The sequence below is a fragment of the Oncorhynchus gorbuscha genome, linkage group LG18 (assembly GCF_021184085.1).
Source record: "Oncorhynchus gorbuscha isolate QuinsamMale2020 ecotype Even-year linkage group LG18, OgorEven_v1.0, whole genome shotgun sequence".
NCBI classification, from domain to species: domain Eukaryota; kingdom Metazoa; phylum Chordata; class Actinopteri; order Salmoniformes; family Salmonidae; genus Oncorhynchus; species Oncorhynchus gorbuscha.
In genome coordinates, this window is record NC_060190.1 from 81,039,693 (window position 1) to 81,062,489 (window position 22,797).

The following is a 22,797-nucleotide window of genomic DNA, read 5'->3' on the forward strand; positions in this document are numbered from 1 at the left end:
GTGGTATAGTGGTAGTAGTATAGTGGCATAGTGGTATAGTGGTATAGTGGTATAGTGGTATAGTGGTATAGTGGTATAGTGGTATAGTGGTAGTGGTATAGTGGTAGTGGTATAGTGGTATAGTGGTATAGTGGTAGTGGTATAGTGGTATAGTGGTAGTGGTATAGTGGTAGTGGTATAGTGGTATAGTGGTATAGTGGTATAGTGGTAGTGGTATAGTGGTAGTGGTATAGTGGTATAGTGGTATAGTGGTAGTGGTATAGTGGTATAGTGGTATAGTGGTAGTGGTATAGTGGTATAGTGGTATAGTGGTATAGTGGTATAGTGGTATAGTGGTAGTGGTATAGTGGTATAGTGGTATAGTGGTATAGTGGTAGTGGTATAGTGGTAGTGGTATAGTGGTATAGTGGTAGTGGTATAGTGGTAGTGGTATAGTGGTAGTGGTATAGTGGTATAGTGTGGTATAGTGGTAGTGGTATAGTGGTAGTGGTATAGTGGTATAGTGGTAGTGGTATAGTGGTATAGTGGTATAGTGGTAGTGGTATAGTGGTATAGTGGTAGTGGTATAGTGGTATAGTGGTAGTGGTATAGTGGTATAGTGGTATAGTGGTAGTGGTATAGTGGTATAGTGGTAGTGGTATAGTGGTAGTGGTAGTGGTATAGTGGTATAGTGGTAGTGGTATAGTGGTATAGTGGTAGTGGTATAGTGGTATAGTGGTATAGTGGTGGTATAGTGGTATAGTGGTATAGTGGTATAGTGGTATAGTGGTATAGTGGTATAGTGGTATAGTGGTATAGTGGTATAGTGGTATAGTGGTATAGTGGTATAGTGGTATAGTGGTATAGTGGTATAGTGGTATAGTGGTATAGTGGTATAGTGGTATAGTGGTATAGTGGTAGTGGTATAGTGGTATAGTGGTATAGTGGTAGTGGTATAGTGGTATAGTGGTATATAGTGGTATAGTGGTATATAGTGGTATAGTGGTATAGTGGTAGTGGTATAGTGGTATAGTGGTATAGTGGTATAGTGGTATAGTGGTATAGTGGTAGTGGTATATAGTGGTATAGTGGTATAGTGGTATAGTGGTATAGTGGTATAGTGGTAGTGTATAGTGGTAGTGGTATAGTGGTATAGTGGTATAGTGGTATAGTGGTAGTGGTATAGTGGTATAGTGGTAGTGGTATAGTGGTATAGTGGTATAGTGGTAGTGGTATAGTGGTAGTGGTATAGTGGTATAGTGGTATAGTGGTATAGTGGTAGTAGTGGTATAGTGGTAGTGGTATAGTGGTATAGTGGCATAGTGGTATAGTGGTATAGTGGTAGTGGTATAGTGGTAGTGGTATAGTGGTATAGTGGTATAGTGGTATAGTGGTATAGTGGTAGTGGTATAGTGGTATAGTGGTAGTGGTATAGTGGTATAGTGGTAGTGGTATAGTGGTATAGTGGTATAGTGGTATAGTGGTATAGTGGTATAGTGGTATAGTGGTATAGTGGTATAGTGTATAGTGGTATAGTGGTATAGTGGTATAGTGGTATAGTGGTATAGTGGTATAGTGGTAGTGGTAGTGGTAGTGGTATAGTGGTATAGTGGTATAGTGGTATAGTGGTAGTGGTATAGTGGTATAGTGGTATAGTGGTAGTGGTATAGTGGTATAGTGGTATAGTGGTATAGTGGTATAGTGGTAGTGGTATAGTGGTATAGTGGTAGTGGTATAGTGGTATAGTGGTATAGTGGTATAGTGGTATAGTGGTAGTGGTATAGTGGTATAGTGGTATAGTGGTATAGTGGTAGTGTGGTATAGTGGTATAGTGGTATTGTGGTATAGTGGTAGTGGTATAGTGGTATAGTGGTATAGTGGTATAGTGGTATAGTGGTATAGTGGTATAGTGGTATAGTGGTATAGTGGTAGTGGTATAGTGGTATAGTGGTATAGTGGTATAGTGGTATAGTGGTATAGTGGCATAGTGGTATAGTGGTATAGTGGTAGTGGTATAGTGGTATAGTGGTATAGTGGTAGTGGTATAGTGGTATAGTGGTATAGTGGTAGTGGTATAGTGGTATAGTGGTAGTGGTATAGTGGTATAGTGGTATAGTGGCATAGTGGTATAGTGGTATAGTGGTATAGTGGTATAGTGGTATAGTGGTATAGTGGTATAGTGGTAGTGGTATAGTGGTATAGTGGTAGTGGTATAGTGGTATAGTGGTATAGTGGTATAGTGGTATAGTGGTAGTGGTATAGTGGTATAGTGGTATAGTGGTATAGTGGTATAGTGGTATAGTGGTATAGTGGCATAGTGGTATAGTGGTATAGTGGCATAGTGGTATAGTGGTATAGTGGCATAGTGGTATAGTGGTATAGTGGTATAGTGGTATAGTGGCATAGTGGTATAGTGGTAGTGGTATAGTGGTATAGTGGTAGGGTATAGAGACAGGGTATAGTGACAGGGCATAGTGGTATAGTGGTAGGGTATAGTGGTACAGGGCATAGTGGCATAGTGGTATAGTGGTATAGTGGTATAGTGGTATAGTGGTATAGTGGTAGTGGTATAGTGGTATAGTGGTATAGTGGTATAGTGGTAGTGGTATAGTGGTATAGTGGTAGGGTATAGTGGTATAGTGACAGTAGTGGTATAGTGGTAGGGTATAGTGAGTGGCATAGTGGTATAGTGGTAGTGGTATAGTGGTATAGTGGTATAGTGGTAGTGGTATAGTGGTATAGTGGTATAGTGGTATAGTGGTATAGTGGTATAGTGGTAGTGGTATAGTGGTATAGTGGTAGTGGTATAGTGGTATAGTGGTATAGTGGTATAGTGGTATAGTGGTATAGTGGTATAGTGGTATAGTGGTAGTGGTATAGTGGTATAGTGGTAGTGGTATAGTGGTATAGTGGTATAGTGGTATAGTGGTATAGTGGTAGTGGTATAGTGGTATAGTGGTATAGTGGTATAGTGGTATAGTGGTATAGTGGTATAGTGGTAGTGGTATAGTGGTATAGTGGTATAGTGGTATAGTGGTATAGTGGTATAGTGGTATAGTGGTATAGTGGTATAGTGGTATAGTGGTATAGTGGCATAGTGGTATAGTGGCATAGTGGTATAGTGGCATAGTGGTATAGTGGTATAGTGGTAGTGGTATAGTGGTATAGTGGTATAGTGGTATAGTGGTATAGTGGTAGTGGTATAGTGGTATAGTGGTAGTGGTATAGTGGTAGTGGTATAGTGGTAGTGGTATAGTGGTAGTGGTATAGTGGTAGTGGTATAGTGGTAGTGGTATAGTGGTAGTGGTATAGACTGGTAGTGGTATAGTGGTATAGTGGTATAGTGGTATAGTGGTAGTGGTATAGTGGTATAGTGGTATAGTGGTATAGTGGCATAGTGGTATAGTGGCATAGTGGCATAGTGGTATAGTGGTATAGTGGTAGTGGTATAGTGGTAGTGGTATAGTGGTAGTGGTATAGTGGTGTAGTGGTATAGTGGTATAGTGGTATAGTGGTATAGTGGTATAGTGGTAGTGGTATAGTGGTAGTGGTATAGTGGTAGTGGTATAGTGGTAGTGGCATAGTGGTATAGTGGTATAGTGGTATAGTGGTAGTGGTATAGTGGTATAGTGGTATAGTGGTAGTGGTATAGTGGTATAGTGGCATAGTGGTATAGTGTTATAGTGGTATAGTGGTATAGTGGTATAGTGGTAGTGGTATAGTGGTATAGTGGTATAGTGGTATAGTGGTATAGTGGTATAGTGGCATAGTGGTATAGTGGTATAGTGGTAGTGGTATAGTGGTATAGTGGTATAGTGGTAGTGGTATAGTGGTATAGTGGTATAGTGGTAGTGGTATAGTGGTATAGTGGTAGTGGTATAGTGGTATAGTGGTATAGTGGCATAGTGGTATAGTGGTATAGTGGTATAGTGGTATAGTGGCATAGTATAGTGGTATAGTGGTATAGTGGTAGTGGTATAGTGGTATAGTGGTATGGTATAGGTAGTGGTATAGTGGTATAGTGGTATAGTGGTAGTGGTATAGTGGTATAGTGGTATAGTGGTATAGTGGTATAGTGGTATAGTGGTATAGTGGTATAGTGGTATAGTGGTATAGTGGCATAGTGGTATAGTGGTATAGTGGCATAGTGGTATAGTGGTATAGTGGTATAGTGGTATAGTGGTATAGTGGTATAGTGGTAGTGGTATAGTGGTATAGTGGTAGGGTATAGAGACAGGGTATAGTGACAGGGCATAGTGGTATAGTGGTAGGGTATAGAGACAGGGTATAGTGACAGGGCATAGTGGCATAGTGGTATAGTGGTATAGTGGTATAGTGGTATAGTGGTATAGTGGTATATAGAGGTATAGTGGTATAGTGGTATAGTGGTAGTGGTATAGTGGTATAGTGGTAGGGTATAGAGACAGGGTATAGTGACAGGGCATAGTGGTATAGTGGTAGGGTATAGTGACAGGGCATAGTGGTATAGTGGTAGTGGTATAGTGGTATAGTGGTAGTGGTATAGTGGTATAGTGGTATAGTGGTATAGTGGTATAGTGGTATAGTGGTAGTGGTATAGTGGTAGTGGTATAGTGGTATAGTGGTATAGTGGTATAGTGGTATAGTGGTAGTGGTATAGTGGTATAGTGGTAGTGGTATAGTGGTATAGTGGTAGTGGTATAGTGGTATAGTGGTATAGTGGTATAGTGGTAGTGGTATAGTGGTAGTGGTATAGTGGTATAGTGGTATAGTGGTATAGTGGTATAGTGGTAGTGGTATAGTGGTATAGTGGTATAGTGGTATAGTGGTATAGTGGCATAGTGGTATAGTGGCATAGTGGCATAGTGGTATAGTGGTATAGTGGCATAGTGGTATAGTGGCATAGTGGTATAGTGGTATAGTGGTATAGTGGTATAGTGGTAGTGGTATAGTGGTATAGTGGTATAGTGGTATAGTGGTATAGTGGTATAGTGGTAGTGGTATAGTGGTATAGTGGTAGTGGTATAGTGGTAGTGGTATAGTGGTAGTGGTATAGTGGTAGTGGTATAGTGGTAGTGGTATAGTGGTAGTGGTATAGTGGTATAGTGGTAGTGGTATAGACTGGTAGTGGTATAGTGGTATAGTGGTATAGTGGTATAGTGGTAGTGGTATAGTGGTATAGTGGTATAGTGGCATAGTGGTATAGTGGCATAGTGGCATAGTGGTATAGTGGTATAGTGGTAGTGGTATAGTGGTAGTGGTATAGTGGTAGTGGTATAGTGGTATAGTGGTATAGTGGTATAGTGGTATAGTGGTATAGTGGTAGTGGTATAGTGGTAGTGGTATAGTGGTAGTGGTATAGTGGTATAGTGGTAGTGGCATAGTGGTATAGTGGTATAGTGGTATAGTGGTAGTGGTATAGTGGTATAGTGGTATAGTGGTAGTGGTATAGTGGTATAGTGGTATAGTGGTATAGTGGTATAGTGGTATAGTGGTATAGTGGTATAGTGGTATAGTGGTAGTAGTATAGTGGCATAGTGGTATAGTGGTATAGTGGTAGTGGTATAGTGGTATTGGCATAGTGGTATAGTGGTAGTGGTATAGTGGTATAGTGGTAGTGGTATAGTGGTATAGTGGTATAGTGGTATAGTGGTATAGTGGTATAGTGGTAGTGGTATAGTGGTATAGTGGTATAGTGGTATAGTGGTATAGTGGTATAGTGGCATAGTGGTATAGTGGTATAGTGGTATAGTGGCATAGTGGTATAGTGGTATAGTGGTAGTGGTATAGTGGTATAGTGGTATAGTGGTATAGTGGTATAGTGGTAGTGGTATAGTGGTAGTGGTATAGTGGTAGTGGTATAGTGGTAGTGGTATAGTGGTAGTGGTATAGTGGTATAGTGGTATAGTGGTAGTGGTATAGTGGTATAGTGGTATAGTGGTATAGTGGTATAGTGGTAGTGGTATAGTGGTATAGTGGTAGTGGTATAGTGGTATAGTGGTAGTGGCATAGTGGTATAGTGGTATAGTGGTATAGTGGTAGTGGTATAGTGGTATAGTGGTATAGTGGTAGTGGTATAGTGGTATAGTGGTAGTGGTATAGTGGTATAGTGGTATAGTGGTATAGTGGTAGTAGTATAGTGGCATAGTGGTATAGTGGTATAGTGGTATAGTGGTAGTGGTATAGTGGTATAGTGGTAGTGGTATAGTGGTATAGTGGTAGTGGTATAGTGGTATAGTGGTAGTGGTATAGTGGTAGTGGTATAGTGGTATAGTGGTATAGTGGTAGTGGTATAGTGGTATAGTGGTATAGTGGTAGTGGTATAGTGGTATAGTGGTATAGTGGTAGTGGTATAGTGGTAGTGGTATAGTGGTATAGTGGTAGTGGTATAGTGGTAGTGGTATAGTGGTAGTGGTATAGTGGTAGTGGTATAGTGGTATAGTGGTATAGTGGTATAGTGGTATAGTGGTATAGTGGTATAGTGGTATAGTGGTAGTGGTATAGTGGTAGTGGTATAGTGGTATAGTGGTATAGTGGTAGTGGTATAGTGGTATAGTGGTATAGTGGTAGTGGTATAGTGGTATAGTGGTAGTGGTATAGTGGTATAGTGGTAGTGGTAGTGGTATAGTGGTAGTGGTATAGTGGTATAGTGGTATAGTGGTATAGTGGTATAGTGGTATAGTGGTATAGTGGTATAGTGGTATAGTGGTATAGTGGTATAGTGGTAGTGGTATAGTGGTATAGTGGTATAGTGGTATAGTGGTATAGTGGTAGTGGTATAGTGGTAGTGGTATAGTGGTATAGTGGTATAGTGGTATAGTGGTAGTGGTATAGTGGTATAGTGGTATAGTGGTATAGTGGTAGTGGTATAGTGGTATAGTGGTATAGTGGTATAGTGGTATAGTGGTATTGTGGTAGTGGTATAGTGGTATAGTGGTAGTGGCATAGTGGTATAGTGGTAGTGGTATAGTGGTAGTGGTATAGTGGTATAGTGGTATAGTGGTATAGTGGTATAGTGGTAGTGGTATAGTGGTAGTGGCATAGTGGTATAGTGGTAGTGGTATAGTGGTAGTGGTATAGTGGTAGTGGCATAGTGGTATAGTGGTATAGTGGTATAGTGGTATAGGTATAGTGGTATAGTGGTAGTGGTATAGTGGTATAGTGGTATAGTGGTATAGTGGTATAGTGGTAGTGGTATAGTGGTAGTGGTATAGTGGTAGTGGTATAGTGGTATAGTGGTATAGTGGTAGTGGTATAGTGGTATAGTGGTATAGTGGTATAGTGGTATAGTGGTATAGTGGTAGTGGTATAGTGGTATAGTGGTATAGTGGTAGTGGTATAGTGGTATAGTGGTATAGTGGTATAGTGGTATAGTGGTATAGTGGTATAGTGGTAGTGGTATAGTGGTATAGTGGTAGTGGTATAGTGGTATAGTGGTATAGTGGTAGGGTATAGAGACAGGGTATAGTGACAGGGCATAGTGGTATAGTGGTAGGGTATAGTGACAGGGCATAGTGGTATAGTGGTATAGTGGTAGTGGTATAGTGGTATAGTGGTATAGTGGTAGTGGTATAGTGGTATAGTGGTATAGTGGTAGTGGTATAGTGGTATAGTGGTAGTGGTATAGTGGTATAGTGGTAGTGGTATAGTGGTATAGTGGTATAGTGGTATAGTGGTAGTGGTATAGTGGTAGTGGTATAGTGGTATAGTGGTATAGTGGTAGTGGTATAGTGGTATAGTGGTATAGTGGCATAGTGGTATAGTGGTATAGTGGTAGTGGTATAGTGGTATAGTGGTAGGGTATAGTGGTATAGTGGTATAGTGACAGTGGTAGTGGTATAGTGGTATAGTGGTAGTGGTATAGTGGTATAGTGGTATAGTGACAGTGGTATAGTGGTATAGTGGTATAGTGGTATAGTGATAGTGGTATAGTGGTATGGTATAGTGGTATAGTGGTATAGTGGTATAGTGGTAGTGGTATAGTGGTATAGTGGTATAGTGGTAGTGGTATAGTGGTATAGTGGTATAGTGGTATAGTGGTATAGTGGTATAGTGGTATAGTGGTATAGTGGTATAGTGGTAGTGGTATAGTGGTATAGTGGTATAGTGGTATAGTGGTAGTGGTATAGTGGTAGTGGTATAGTGGTATAGTGGTATAGTGGTATAGTGGTATAGTGGTATAGTGGTATAGTGGTATAGTGGCATAGTGGTATAGTGGTATAGTGGTATAGTGGTAGTGGTATAGTGGTATAGTGGTATAGTGGTATAGTGGTATAGTGGTATAGTGGCATAGTGGTATAGTGGTATAGTGGTAGGGTATAGAGACGGGGCACCTCCCCCCCATTTCCTTTGCAACTTTGAAGCATCCTGCACAATTTGCTGCTGTTGAACCAGCCTGCTGAAACAAGACAAAAACCGAGAGCAGCCCATGACAGCGGGTTGTGGTGGGGCTCGAGTGGCACATAGGGGGAGGGGGGGCACATGTATCATTATTTAGTATCATTATTTATAATGCCCAGCTCACGAGGCCCCTTGGTGTGAGGCCTGAGGCAATTGCCTCTACAGTGTAATGGTAAGTACGCCTCTGTGAGTCATATCAAATTAAAATGTTTACTTATGAGCCCTTAACCAACAATGCACAGTTAAAAACTAAGTATGTGGACACTGTCAAATATCTAATTCCTAAATCATGGGTATTAATATGGAGTTGGTCCCCCTTTGCTGCTATAACAGCCTCTACTCTTCTGGGAAGGCTTTCCACTAGATGTAGGAACATTGCTGCTATAACAGCCTCCACTCTTCTGGGAAGGCTTTCCACTAGATGTTGGAACATTGCTGCTATAACAGCCTCCACTCTTCTGGGAAGGCTTTCCACTAGATGTTGGAACATTGCTGCTGGGACTTGCTTCCATTCAGCCATAAGAGCATTAGGGAGGTCAGGCACTGATGTTGGGCGATTAGGCCTGGCTCGCAGTCGGCGTTCCAATTCATCCCAAAGGAGTTTGATGGGGTTGAGGTCAGGGCTCTCTGCTGGCCAGTCAAGTTCTTCCACACCGATCGACAAACAATTTCTGTATGGACCTCTCTTTGCACACAGGGGCATTGTCATGCTGAACCAGGAAATGGCTTTCCCCAAACTGTTGCCACAAGGCAGGCAGGCAGGCAGGGGATCGCAAGCAGGCAGGCAGGGAAGTAGAGGGGAGGGCAGGGAGGCAGGCAGGGGAGGGCAGGGAGGCAGGCAGGGAAGTAGAGGGGAGGGCAGGCAGGGGAGGAATGTGAGTTATGTGAGCTAGGGCCCTCCACAACAGCAGCCAATCCCCTTGATAATGCACCACATCAGACCATTTAGACCAGAGAGAACTATATAGGGGATATGGTGCCCTTTCAGATACAGCCCATGACCAGCCTCCTCTGCCCAGACATGTGCTCCAATCACAGGCATGGTATGTGAGGAATCCCGGGCCTCAGACGGAGCAGCAGATCCCAGTAGAGAAATACCAACATGAAGGCAGCACATTCTCTCTCAGGCATCCAGGAATCTGCAGCATGGGGCGCTAGCTAGCGTAGCTGCCTGCTCAGCCACACGGGAATCCATCTGATGGGGCACTAGCTAGCTAGCGTAGCTGCCTACTCAGCCACACGGGAATCCATCTGATGGGGTGCTAGCTAGCTAGCGTAGCTGCCTACTCAGCCACACGGGAATCCATCTGATGGGGCGCTAGCTAGCTAGCGTAGCTGCCTACTCAGCCACACGGGAATCCATCTGATGGGGCGCTAGCTAGCTAGCGTAGCCGCCTGCTCAGCCACACGGGAATCCATCTGATGGGGTGCTAGCTAGCTACTGTGGCTACTAGAAAAGGAGGGGGAAACTCTAAACAGTTACACACAGAGATCATTTTTGGATGATATTATATTGATATTTTGATTCCACAAATATATATATATTTGTTTTTAAAAATGTTTTTGCCAGTCGGCTGTACCTGCGGCAAAACACTGTGGCAACCTGTCCTGTGCATTTCTCACATGGCACAGCACCCTGAACACAGACTGAATTCCCTTTGTAGCAATTATTCAGCTTTCTGCAAAACACTTCCCCAAGAAGTCATATGTGATACATTTGGAAGATTGGACATTCCATTACGATGTCACAATGCATGTGGAGCCAAAACACAAACGTCGTCTGTCACTTTATCTGTGTGTGTGTGTGTGTGTGTGTGTGTGTGTGTGTGTGTGTGTGTGTGTGTGTGTGTGTGTGTGTGTGTGTGTGTGTGTGTGTGTGTGTGTGTGTGTGTGTGTGTGTGTGTGTGTGTGTGTGTGTGTGTGTGTGTGTGTGTGTGTGTGTGTGTGTGTGTGTGTGTGTGTGTGTGTGTGTGTGTGTGTGTGTCTACTTACAGCTGTGCAGCAAACAGCCGGCTCATCTTGGCCACGTGTTGGTTGTCACAGTCTTGGTCATCATTGTCTTGTTGGTCCTGTCCTGTGCTGAGGCTACGGCTGTGCTTCCTCTTGCTGGGGCTGATGGGTGGATGGCCCGTCCGGTGGCTATGGTTGGAGACGCCAGACGATGATAAGGACATGGACTGGTGCATCATGGGATCACCTCGACGCGCTGCCTCGCCTGCACGGAGAGAAACACACAACATATAGAAGGCATCAAATGGGGAGGAACTTGTGTACTAATGACAGGAGCTTGTGTACTAATGACAGGAGCTTGTGTACTAATGACAGGACCTTGTGTACTAATGACAGGACCTTGTGTACTAATGACAGGACCTTGTGTACTAATGACAGGACCTTGTGTACTAATGACAGGACCTTGTGTACTAATGACAGGAACTTGTGTACTAATGACAGGAACTTGTGTACTAATGACAGGACCTTGTGTACTAATGACAGGACCTTGTGTACTAATGACAGGACCTTGTGTACTAATGACAGGACCTTGTGTACTAATGACAGGACCTTGTGTACTAATGACAGGACCTTGTGTACTAATGACAGGAACTTGTGTACTAATGACAGGACCTTGTGTACTAATGACAGGAACTTGTGTACTAATGACAGGAACTTGTGTACTAATGACAGGACCTTGTGTACTAATGACAGGACCTTGTGTACTAATGACAGGAACTTGTGTACTAATGACAGGAGCTTGTGTACTAATGACAGGACCTTGTGTACTAATGACAGGACCTTGTGTACTAATGACAGGACCTTGTGTACTAATGACAGGACCTTGTGTACTAATGACAGGAACTTGTGTACTAATGACAGGAACTTGTGTACTAATGACAGGAACTTGTGTACTAATGACAGGAGCTTGTGTACTAATGACAGGAGCTTGTGTACTAATGACAGGAGCTTGTGTACTAATGACAGGAGCTTGTGTACTAATGACAGGAACTTGTACTAATGACAGGAACTTGTACTAATGACATTTCTATCTCCAACATCCTGACCTGCATCAAAACAGATGCCTCCCAGGGGAAAAGCAATTCCACTGTGACAGAATGATGCTGAGACTGGCACAAACAGCACAAACAGCACAAACAGCACAAACAGCACAAACAGCACAAACAGCACAAACAGCACAAACAGCACAAACAGCACAAACACAAACAGCACAAACAGCACAAACACAAACAGCAAACAGCACAAACACAAACAGCACAAGCACAAACAGCACAAACAGCACAAACAGCACAAACAGCACAAACACAAACAGCACAAACAGCACAAACAGCACAAACAGCACAAACAGCACAAACAGCACAAACAGCACAAACAGCACAAACAGCACAAACAGCACAAACAGCACAAACAGCACAAACAGCACAAACACAAACAGCACAAACAGCACAAACAGCACAAACAGCACAAACAGCACAAACACAAACAGCACAAACAGCACAAACAGCACAAACAGCACAAACAGCACAAACAGCACAAACAGCACAAACAGCACCAGCACAAACAGCACAAACAGCACAAACAGCACAAACAGCACAAACAGCACAAACAACACAAACAGCACAAACAGCACAAACAGCACAAACACAAACAGCACAAACACAAACAGCACAAACAGCACAAACAGCACAAACAGCACAAACAGCACAAACAGCACAAACACAAACAGCACAAACAGCACAAACAGCACAAACAGCACAAACACCACAAACACAAACAGCACAAACAGCAAACAGCACAAACAGCACAAACAGCACAAACAGCAAACAGCACAAACAGCACAAACAGCACAAACAGCACAAATAGCACAAACAGCACAAACAGCACAAACAGCACAAACACAAACAGCACAAACAACAAACAGCACAAACAGCACAAACAGCACAAACAGCACAAACAGCACAAACAGCACAAACAGCACAAACAGCACAAATAGCACAAACAGCACAAACAGCACAAACAGCACAAACAGCACAAACAGCACAAACAACACAAACCGTCGTTCGGTTACCGAACTTTGCATCTACACTGTTCTTCAAGAAAATGTGTTCTTTTTTTTCTGTCAAATTTTTATTTGGATTTAATTCCAAACTGCGATTTAAGACCCAAAGCTTTTTTTTTTTTCAACCTAACATTCACGAGGATTCATTGACTATGGTTTATATGAACCAACCGTTGATAGTACAGCGGGGCAGTATGCAGGGCAGTATGCAGGGCAGTATGTAGGGCAGTAGGCAGGGCAGTATGCAGGGCAGTATGCAGGGCAGTATGCAGGGCAGTATGTAGGGCAGTATGCAGGGCAGTATGTAGGGCAGTATGTAGGGCAGTAGGCAGGGCAGTATGCAGGGCAGTATGCAGGGCAGTATGCAGGGCAGAATGCAGGGCAGTATGCAGGGCAGTATGTAGGGCATTATGCAGGGCAGTATGCAGGGCAGTATGCAGGGCAGTATGTAGGGCAGTATGCAGGGCAGTATGCAGGGCAGTATGCAGGGCAGTATGCAGGGCAGTATGCAGGGCAGTATGCAGGGCAGTATGCAGGGCAGTATGCAGGGCAGTATGTAGGGTAGTAGGACGACAGAGAAAATGACAGTTTTGACCAGTCAGGAGAAAAAAACAAAATGAAAATATGTTCTCACTATTTAAAAAGAAGATGGAGAACAAGCTATATGATGAACAGGCACAGCAGACTAGAGCTCGTTAAACGCTACCTACTACAGTAGCAAAACAATAATAACACGAGTCAAATATCTACATAATATCGTCCAAAAATAATATTGCATATTGTACATAACTGTATATATTTGTTCACTAGAAAATAGGATGCCATTTGGGAAGTGTCTAATTACATGACCGTGAAGAATCTGTGAAAACTTTATTAGTGTGCTCAAAAGTTTAAAAAACACATTGTAAGACATTTACAAAGTAGCTAACTTCTTGTAAATATTGTCAAATTCAACACTTGGCTGAATGGTGTGAGTGTTCTGGCATCACGTGTCAGGAGGAAAACTGGTCGAAATGTAATGTTTGAACAAACAGATTAAAATAAATCTTGTACGCTGTTCCTTCCTTCCTCGGCCAGTAGACCAGGGAGAGTGTGAGGACGGCAGGAAGGGAGACTGGAAAACTACTGGTGGCACTCGGTACAGATGGGGACTTTCCACTAGAAGACTTTACCCCAATGTTACACTCAGTCAACTCTGGAAAGACTTACTGAGCACTATGTCACCGTTACACAGCAAGGCAAACATGTCAAAGCCCATATCAATCGCATTCACAAAATGATCTTCACCAAAACAATGCAGAGCCAAGTGCTCACCTGAACGGTACGGTAAAGGCACAATGTCAAGCTAAGCATGGGGCCGTACAACTCACTGAAACTTGTCAACTGTCTACAGTGAGAAAGCTTGGTCTATAGAACAGTAGACGGTGTGGAACAGTAGACGGTGTAGAACAGTAGAACAGTAGACGGTCTAGAACAGGAGACGGTGTAGAACAGAAGACGGTGTAGAACAGAAGACGGTGTAGAACAGAAGACGGTGTAGAACAGAAGACGGTGTAGAACAGTAGACGGTGTAGAACAGGAGACGGTGTAGAACAGGAGACGGTGTAGAACAGGAGACCGTGTAGAACAGGAGACCGTGTAGAACAGGAGACCGTGTAGAACAGGAGACCGTGTAGAACAGGAGACCGTGTAGAACAGGAGACCGTGTAGAACAGTAGGCGGTGTAGAACAGTAGGCGGTGTAGAACAGTAGGCGGTGTAGAACAGGAGACGGTGTAGAACAGTAGGCGGTGTAGAAGAGGAGACTGTGTAGAACAGTAGACAGTGTAGAACAGTAGACGGTGTAGAACAGTTGAACAGTAGGCGGTGTAGAACAGTAGACGGTGTAGAACAGTAGACGGTGTAGAACAGTAGGCGGTGTAGAACAGGAGACGGTGTAGAACAGTTGAACAGTAGGCGGTGTAGAACAGTAGACGGTGTAGAACAGTAGATGGTGTAGAACAGTAGACAGTGTAGAACAGTAGACGGTGTAGAACAGTAGACGGTGTAGAACAGTTGAACAGTAGGCGGTGTAGAACAGTAGACGGTGTAGAACAGGAGGCGGTGTAGAACAGGAGACGGTGTAGAACAGTAGATGGTGTAGAACAGTAGAACAGTAGACGGTGTAGAACAGGAGACGGTGTAGAACAGTAGACGGTGTAGAACAGTAGACCAGTAAACGGTGTAGAACAGACGGTGTAGAACATGAGACGGTGTAGAACAGTAGAACAGTAGACGGTGTAGAACAGGAGACGGTGTAGAACAGGAGGCGGTGTAGAACAGGAGACGGTGTTGAACAGTAGAACAGTAGACGGTGTAGAACAGGAGGCGGTGTAGAACAGGAGGCGGTGTAGAACAGTAGACTGTGTAGAACAGTATACGGTGTAGAACAGGAGGCGGTGTAGAACAGTAGACGGTGTTGAACAGGAGACGGTGTAGAACAGGAGACGGTGTAGAACAGGAGATGGTGTAGAACAGGAGACGGTGTAGAACAGGAGACGGTGTAGAACAGTAGAACAGTAGACGGTGTAGAACAGTAGGCGGTGTAGAACAGGAGACGGTGTAGAACAGACGGTGTAGAACAGACGGTGTAGAACAGACGGTGTAGAACAGGAGACGGTGTAGAACAGGAGACGGTGTAGAACAGGAGACGGTGTAGAACAGGAGACGGTGTAGAACAGGAGACGGTGTAGAACAGTAGAACAGTAGACGGTGTAGAACAGTAGGCGGTGTAGAACAGGAGACGGTGTAGAACAGACGGTGTAGAACAGACGGTGTAGAACAGACGGTGTAGAACAGGAGACGGTGTAGAACAGGAGACGGTGTAGAACAGGAGGCGGTGTAGAACAGTAGAACAGTAGACGGTGTAGAACAGTAGACGGTGTAGAACAGTAGACGGTGTAGAACAGGAGACGGTGTAGAACAGGAGACGGTGTAGAACAGTAGATGGTGTAGAACAGTAGAACAGTAGACGGTGTAGAACAGGAGACGGTGTAGAACAGTAGACGGTGTAGAACAGTAGAACAGGAGACGGTGTAGAACAGGAGACGGTGTAGAACAGTAGACGGTGTAGAACAGTAGAAGAACAGTAGACGGTGTAGAACAGTAGACGGTGTAGAACAGTAGGCGGTGTAGAACAGACGGTGTAGAACAGACGGTGTAGAACAGTAGACGGTGTAGAACAGTAGAACAGTAGGCGGTGTAGAACAGACGGTGTAGAACAGTAGACGGTGTAGAACAGTAGAACAGTAGACGGTGTAGAACAGGAGACTGTGTAGAACAGGAGACGGTGTAGAACAGGAGACGGTGTAGAACAGTAGACGGTGTAGAACAGTAGACGGTGTAGAACAGTAGACGGTGTAGAACAGTAGGCGGTGTAGAACAGTAGAACAGTAGGCGGTGTAGAACAGACGGTGTAGAACAGTAGACGGTGTAGAACAGTAGAACAGTAGGCGGTGTAGAACAGACGGTGTAGAACAGTAGACGGTGTAGAACAGGAGACGGTGTAGAACAGTAGAACAGTAGACTGTGTAGAACAGGAGGCGGTGTAGAACAGTATACGGTGTAGAACAGTATACGGTGTAGAACAGTAGACGGTGTAGAACAGTAGACGGTGTAGAACAGTAGGCGGTGTAGAACAGTAGGCGGTGTAGAACAGTAGAACAGTAGACGGTGTAGAACAGTAGGCGGTGTAGAACAGACGACGGTGTAGAACAGGAGGCGGTGTAGAACAGGAGGCGGTGTAGAACAGGAGACGGTGTAGAACAGTAGACGGTGTAGAACAGTAGACGGTGTAGAACAGTAGACTGTGTAGAACAGTAGAACAGTAGACGGTGTAGAACAGGAGACGGTGTAGAACAGTAGGCGGTGTAGAACAGTAGGCGGTGTAGAACAGTAGGCGGTGTAGAACAGTAGGCGGTGTAGAACAGTAGGCGGTGTAGAACAGTAGACGGTGTAGAACAGTAGAACAGTAGACGGTGTAGAACAGGAGACGGTGTAGAACAGTAGGCGGTGTAGAACAGTAGGCGGTGTAGAACAGTAGGCGGTGTAGAACAGTAGACGGTGTAGAACAGTAGACAGTGTAGAACAGTAGAACAGTAGAACAGTAGACGGTGTAGAACAGTAGACGGTGTAGAACAGTAGACGGTGTAGAACAGTAGACTGGTGTAGAACAGTAGACGGTGTAGAACAGTAGAACAGTAGACGGTGTAGAACAGTAGGCGGTGTAGAACAGACGACGGTGTAGAACAGTATACGGTGTAGAACAGTATACGGTGTAGAACAGTATACGGTGTAGAACAGTAGACGGTGTAGAATAGGAGGCGGTGTAGAACAGTAGACGGTGTAGAACAGTAGACGGTGTAGAACAGTAGGCGGTGTAGAACAGTAGAACAGTAGACGGTGTAGAACAGTAATAATAATAATAATATAATATATGCCATTTAGCAGACGCTTTTATCCAAAGCGACTTACAGTCATGTGTGCATACATTCTACGTATGGGTGGTCCCGGGGATCGAACCCACTACCCTGGCGTTACAAGCGCCATGCTCTACCAACTGAGCTACAGAAGGACCACGTAGAACAGTAGACGGTGTAGAACAGTAGACGGTGTAGAACAGTAGGCGGTGTAGAACAGGAGACGGTGTAGAACAGGAGACGGTGTAGAACAGGAGACGGTGTAGAACAGGAGGCGGTGTAGAACAGTAGGCGGTGTAGAACAGTAGGCGGTGTAGAACAGTAGGCGGTGTAGAACAGTAGACGGTGTAGAACAGTAGAACAGTAGAACAGTAGACGGTGTAGAACAGTAGACGGTGTAGAACAGTAGACTGTGTAGAACAGTAGACGGTGTAGAACAGTAGAACAGTAGACGGTGTAGAACAGTAGACGGTGTAGAACAGTAGGCGGTGTAGAACAGTAGACCGTGTAGAACAGTAGACCGTGTAGAACAGTCTGCTAAATGGCATATATATTATTATATTATTATTATATATTATATTATATTATTATTATATTATTATTATATTATTATATATATTATTATTATAACAGTAGACCGTGTAGAACAGTAGACGGTGTAGAACAGTCTGCTAAATGGCATATATATTATTATATTATTATTATATATTATATATTATATTATATTATTATTATATTATTATATATATTATTATTATAACAGTAGACCGTGTAGAACAGTAGAAGGTGTAGAAAAGTAGGCGGTGTAGAACAGTCTGGACCACGGTACTGTAGTGAACAACAGTCTGGACCACGGTACTGTAGTGGTAAGTATATGGCTAATATTAGGTACCATTGTCTTGCATTGGATTTGTGGCAGGCGGGGGGGCGAGAGATAAAACTGGATTTGTAATTCTAAAAAGTGGAAGGACAAAATGCAAGTATTTTGTCAATAAAATATTTTCTAAAATAACACTAATCAATGCCTACAGCTTTGATGGTGTTGAACGCTGAGCTGTAGTCAATGAACAGCATTCTCACGTAGGTGTACCTTATGTCCAGGTGGGAAAGGGCAGTGTGGAGTGTGATTGAGATTACATCGTCTGTGGATCTGTTTGGGCGGTATGCAAATTGGAGTGGGTCTAGGGTGTCTGGGATAATGGTGTTGATGTGAGCCATGACCAGCCTTTCAAAGCACTTCATGGCTACGGAGTGCTACGGGTCTGTAGTCATTTAGGCAGGTTACCTTAGTGTTCTTGGGAACAAGGACTATGGTGGTCTGCTTGAAGCATGTTGGTATTACAGACTCAGAGAGGGAGGGGTTTGAAAATGTCAGGGAAGACAAGACAGCCAGGCTGGAATAGACAGGACATGTGTTCCAGGCTTCTTCAGAGCTGCACACCCAAAATAACTGAGCTGCCTGCTGCCTTGCAGGCCTTAGTCTGGACCGGGACAGAGAGAGACAGACACATGTGCCCCCCCTGGGCATAAATGGATTGATTATTTCTATCCTGTCACCGGGTCACGTGACAATCTGCGAGGCGGAGGGGACCCGAGATGGAGGCAGGACCCAGTTGCCCTGACACTGGCCAGACCAGGGACAGTACTGATTTAGGATCAGTTTTGTCTTATACATACTTATAGGGCCCTGATCCTGGACCAGCAATCTGAGATGTTTGATTATTACGGGCCCCGGGCTGATGTCATCCTTTCTGTCATGCTCCTGAGAGACAAGGCCGGATGAGACGAGGCCGGATGAGACGAGGCCGGATGAGACGAGGCCGGATGAGACGAGGCCCGATGAGACGAGGCCGGATGAGACGAGGCCGGATGAGACGAGGCCGGATGAGACGAGGCCGGATGAGACGAGGCCGGATGAGACGAGGCCGGATGAGACGAGGCCGGATGAGACAAGGCCGGATGAGACAAGGCCGGATGAGACAAGGCCGGATGAGACAAGGCCTGATGAGACCAGGCCTGATGAGACAAGGCCTGATGAGACACAGGGTAAACACCAAAATGCTGGTCCAACGCTACACAGCTGATTCAAACAATTAAAGGTTGATGATTAGTTGATTAATTTGATTCAGCTGTGTAATGCTAGGACAACAAGCTAACCTCGCACGTCTTGTGGTCCCGAGGACTGAGTTTGGGGAAACGCTTTCATAGACCTTCAGAACAGATCCTACTAGCCGTGTGTGTGTGTGTGTGTGTGTGTGTGTGTGTGTGTGTGTGTGTGTGTGTGTGTGTGTGTGTGTGTGTGTGTGTGTGTGTGTGTGTGTGTGTGTGTGTGTGTGTGTGTGTGTGTGTGTGTGTGTGTTAGGCGATATAATGATGTCACTATCGTCGACAGACCATGCTGACGACGTGATGTGACTGACGATGGTTTAGCCTATTTGAACTTCGGACAGCGTACAGCAGGACAGTAGACAGCACACGGCAGGACAGTAGACAGCAGGACAGTAGACAGCAGGACAGTAGACAGCAGGACAGTAGACAGCAGGACAGTAGACAGCACACGGCAGGACAGTAGACAGCACACGGCAGGACAGCAGACAGCAGGACAGTAGACAGCAGGACAGTAGACAGCAGGACAGTAGACAGCAGGACAGTAGACAGGACACGGCAGGACAGCAGACAGCACACGGCAGGACAGCAGACAGCAGGACAGTAGACAGGACACGGCAGGACAGCAGACAGCACACGGCAGGACAGCAGACAGCACACGGCAGGACAGTAGACAGCACACGGCAGGACAGTAGACAGCAGGACAGCAGGACAGTAGACAGCAGGACAGTAGACAGCACACGGCAGGACAGCAGACAGCACACGGCAGGACAGTAGACAGCACACGGCAGGACAGTAGACAGCAGGACAGTAGACAGCACACGGCAGGACAGTAGACAGCACACGGCAGGACAGCAGACAGCAGGACAGTAGACAGCAGGACAGTAGACAGCAGGACAGTAGACAGCAGGACAGTAGACAGGACACGGCAGGACAGCAGACAGCACACGGCAGGACAGTAGACAGCACACGGCAGGACAGTAGACAGCAGGACAGCAGGACAGTAGACAGCAGGACAGTAGACAGCACACGGCAGGACAGCAGACAGCACACGGCAGGACAGTAGACAGCACACGGCAGGACAGTAGACAGCAGGACAGTAGACAGCACACGGCAGGACAGTAGACAGCAGGACAGTAGACAGCAGGACAGTAGACAGCACACGGCAGGACAGCACACGTCATGACAGTAGACAGCACACGGTAGGACAGTAGACAGGACAGTAGACAGCACACGGTAGGACAGTAGACAGGACAATAGACAGCACACAGCAGGACAGTAGACAGGACAGTAGACAGCACACGGCAGGACAGTAGACAGGACAGTAGACAGCACACGGCAGGACAGTAGACAGCAGGACAGCAGGACAGTAGACAGCAGGACAGCAGGACAGTAGACAGGACAGTAGACAGCACACGGCAGGACAGTAGGACAGCACACGGTAGGACAGTAGACAGCACACGGCAGGACAGTAGACAGCACACAGTAGGACAGCACACGGCAGGACAGTAGACAGCAGGACAGTAGACAGCACACGACAGTAGACAGCACAGTAGACAGTAGACATCACAGCAGACAGGACAGCAGACATTAGACTGTAGACAGGACAGCAGGACAGTAGACATCACAGCAGACAGGACAGCAGACATTAGACTGTAGACAGGACAGTAAGACAGACAGGACAGTAGACAGGACAGTAGACAGGACAGCAGGACAGTAGAAAGGACAGCAGGACAGTAGACAGGACAGTAGACAGGACAGTAGACAGTAGACAGGACATTAGACAGGACAGTAGACAGTAGACAGGACAGTAGACAGTAGACAGGACAGCAGGACAGGACAGCAGGACAGTAGACAGGACAGTAGACAGGACATTGGACAGTAGACAGGACAGTAGACAGTAGACAGTAGACAGGACAGTAGACAGTACAGGACAGAGACAGGACAGTGGACAGGACAGTGGACAGTAGACAGGACAGTAGACAGTAGACAGGACAGTAGACAGTAGACAGGACAGTAGACAGTAGACAGGACAGTAGACAGTAGACAGGACAGTAGACAGGACAGTAGACAGTAGACTGTAGACAGGACAGTAGACAGGACATTGGACAGCAGGACAGTAGACAGGACAGTAAACAGGACAGTGACAGTAAACAGTAGACAGGACAGTAGACAGGACAGTGGACAGTAGACAGGACAGTAGACAGGACAGTAAACAGGACAGTGGACAGTAGACAGGACAGTAGACAGGACAGTAGACAGGACAGTAGACAGGACAGTAGACAGTAGACAGGACAGCAGGACAGTAGACAGGACCAGACAGAAATGGACCACAGCAGAATGTCTCGTCAGAAAACATGGTTTCACTCTCTGATGCACGGGCATTCTGCTATAAGCTGAAAACATGGTTTCACTCTCTGATGCACGGGCATTCTGCTATAAGCTGAAAACATTCACATAGAAATGTGATAGAGGTGTGTGACTGTCAAGTCTAAGAAGGCTATTTAACAAGCTAAGCGTCAGTACAGAGACAAAGTGGAATCTCAAGTCAATGGCTCAGACACAAGAGACATGTGGCAGGGTCTACAGTCAATCACGGACTACAAGATGAAATTCAGCCCAGTCACGGACCAGGATGTCTTGCTCCCAGGCAGACTAAATAACTTTTTTGCCCGCTTTGAGGACAATACAGTGCCACTGACACGGCCTGCAACGGAAACATGCGGTCTCTCCTTCACTGCAGCCGAGGTGAGTAAGACATTTAAACGTGTTAACCCTCGCAAGGCTGCAGGCCCAGACGGCATCCCCAGCCGCGCCCTCAGAGCATGCGCAGACCAGCTGGCCGGTGTGTTTACGGACATATTCAATCAATCCCTATACCAGTCTGCTGTTCCCACATGCTTCAAGAGGGCCACCATTGTTCCTGTTCCCAAGAAAGCTAAGGTAACTGAGCTAAACGACTACCGCCCGTAGCACTCACTTCCGTCATCATGAAGTGCTTTGAGAGACTAGTCAAGGACCATATCACCTCCACCCTACCTGACACCCTAGACCCACTCCAATTTGCTTACCGCCCAAATAGGTCCACAGATGATGCAATCTCAACCACACTGCACACTGCCCTAACCCATCTGGACAAGAGGAATACCTATGTGAGAATGCTGTTCATCGACTACAGCTCGGCATTCAACACCCATAGTACCCTCCAAGCTCGTCATCAAGCTCGAGACCCTGTGTCTCGACCCCGCCCTGTGCAACTGGGTACTGGACTTCCTGACGGGCCGCCCCAGGTGGTGAGGGTAGGCAACAACATCTCCTCCCGCTGATCCTCAACACGGGGCCCCACAAGGGTGCGTTCTGAGCCCTCTCCTGTACTCCCTGTTCACCCACGACTGCGTGGCCACGCACGCCTCCAACTCAATCATCAAGTTTGCGTACGACACAACAGTGGTAGGCTTGATTACCAACAACGACGAGACGGCCTACAGGGAGGAGGTGAGGGCCCTCGGAGTGTGGTGTCAGGAAAATAACCTCACACTCAATGTCAACAAAACTAAGGAGATGATTGTGGACTTCAGGAAACAGCAGAGGGAACACCCCCCTATCCACATCGATGGAACAGTAGTGGAGAGGGTAGCTAGTTTTAAGTTCCTCGGCATACACATCACAGACAAACTGAATTGGTCCACTCACACTTCGTCCACTCACACTTCGTGAAGAAGGCGCAGCAGCGCCTATTCAACCTCAGGAGGCTAAAGAAATTCGGCTTGTCACCAAAAGCACTCACAAACTTCTACAGATGCACAAT

At 45.4% G+C, this 22,797-nt stretch overlaps 1 protein-coding gene across 2 annotated transcripts in view; it reads right to left on the minus strand.

The window, feature by feature from the left end:
* LOC124004070 (transcription cofactor vestigial-like protein 4) overlaps positions 1–22,797 on the minus strand; it is a 95,075-nt gene that overhangs the window by 15,854 nt on the left and 56,424 nt on the right. For both annotated transcript variants that reach the window (XM_046312847.1, XM_046312846.1), the window contains one exon: positions 10,351–10,573. In XM_046312847.1, the coding sequence (XP_046168803.1) occupies positions 10,351–10,573 (223 nt within the window). The remainder of the gene's footprint in view (positions 1–10,350; positions 10,574–22,797) is intronic.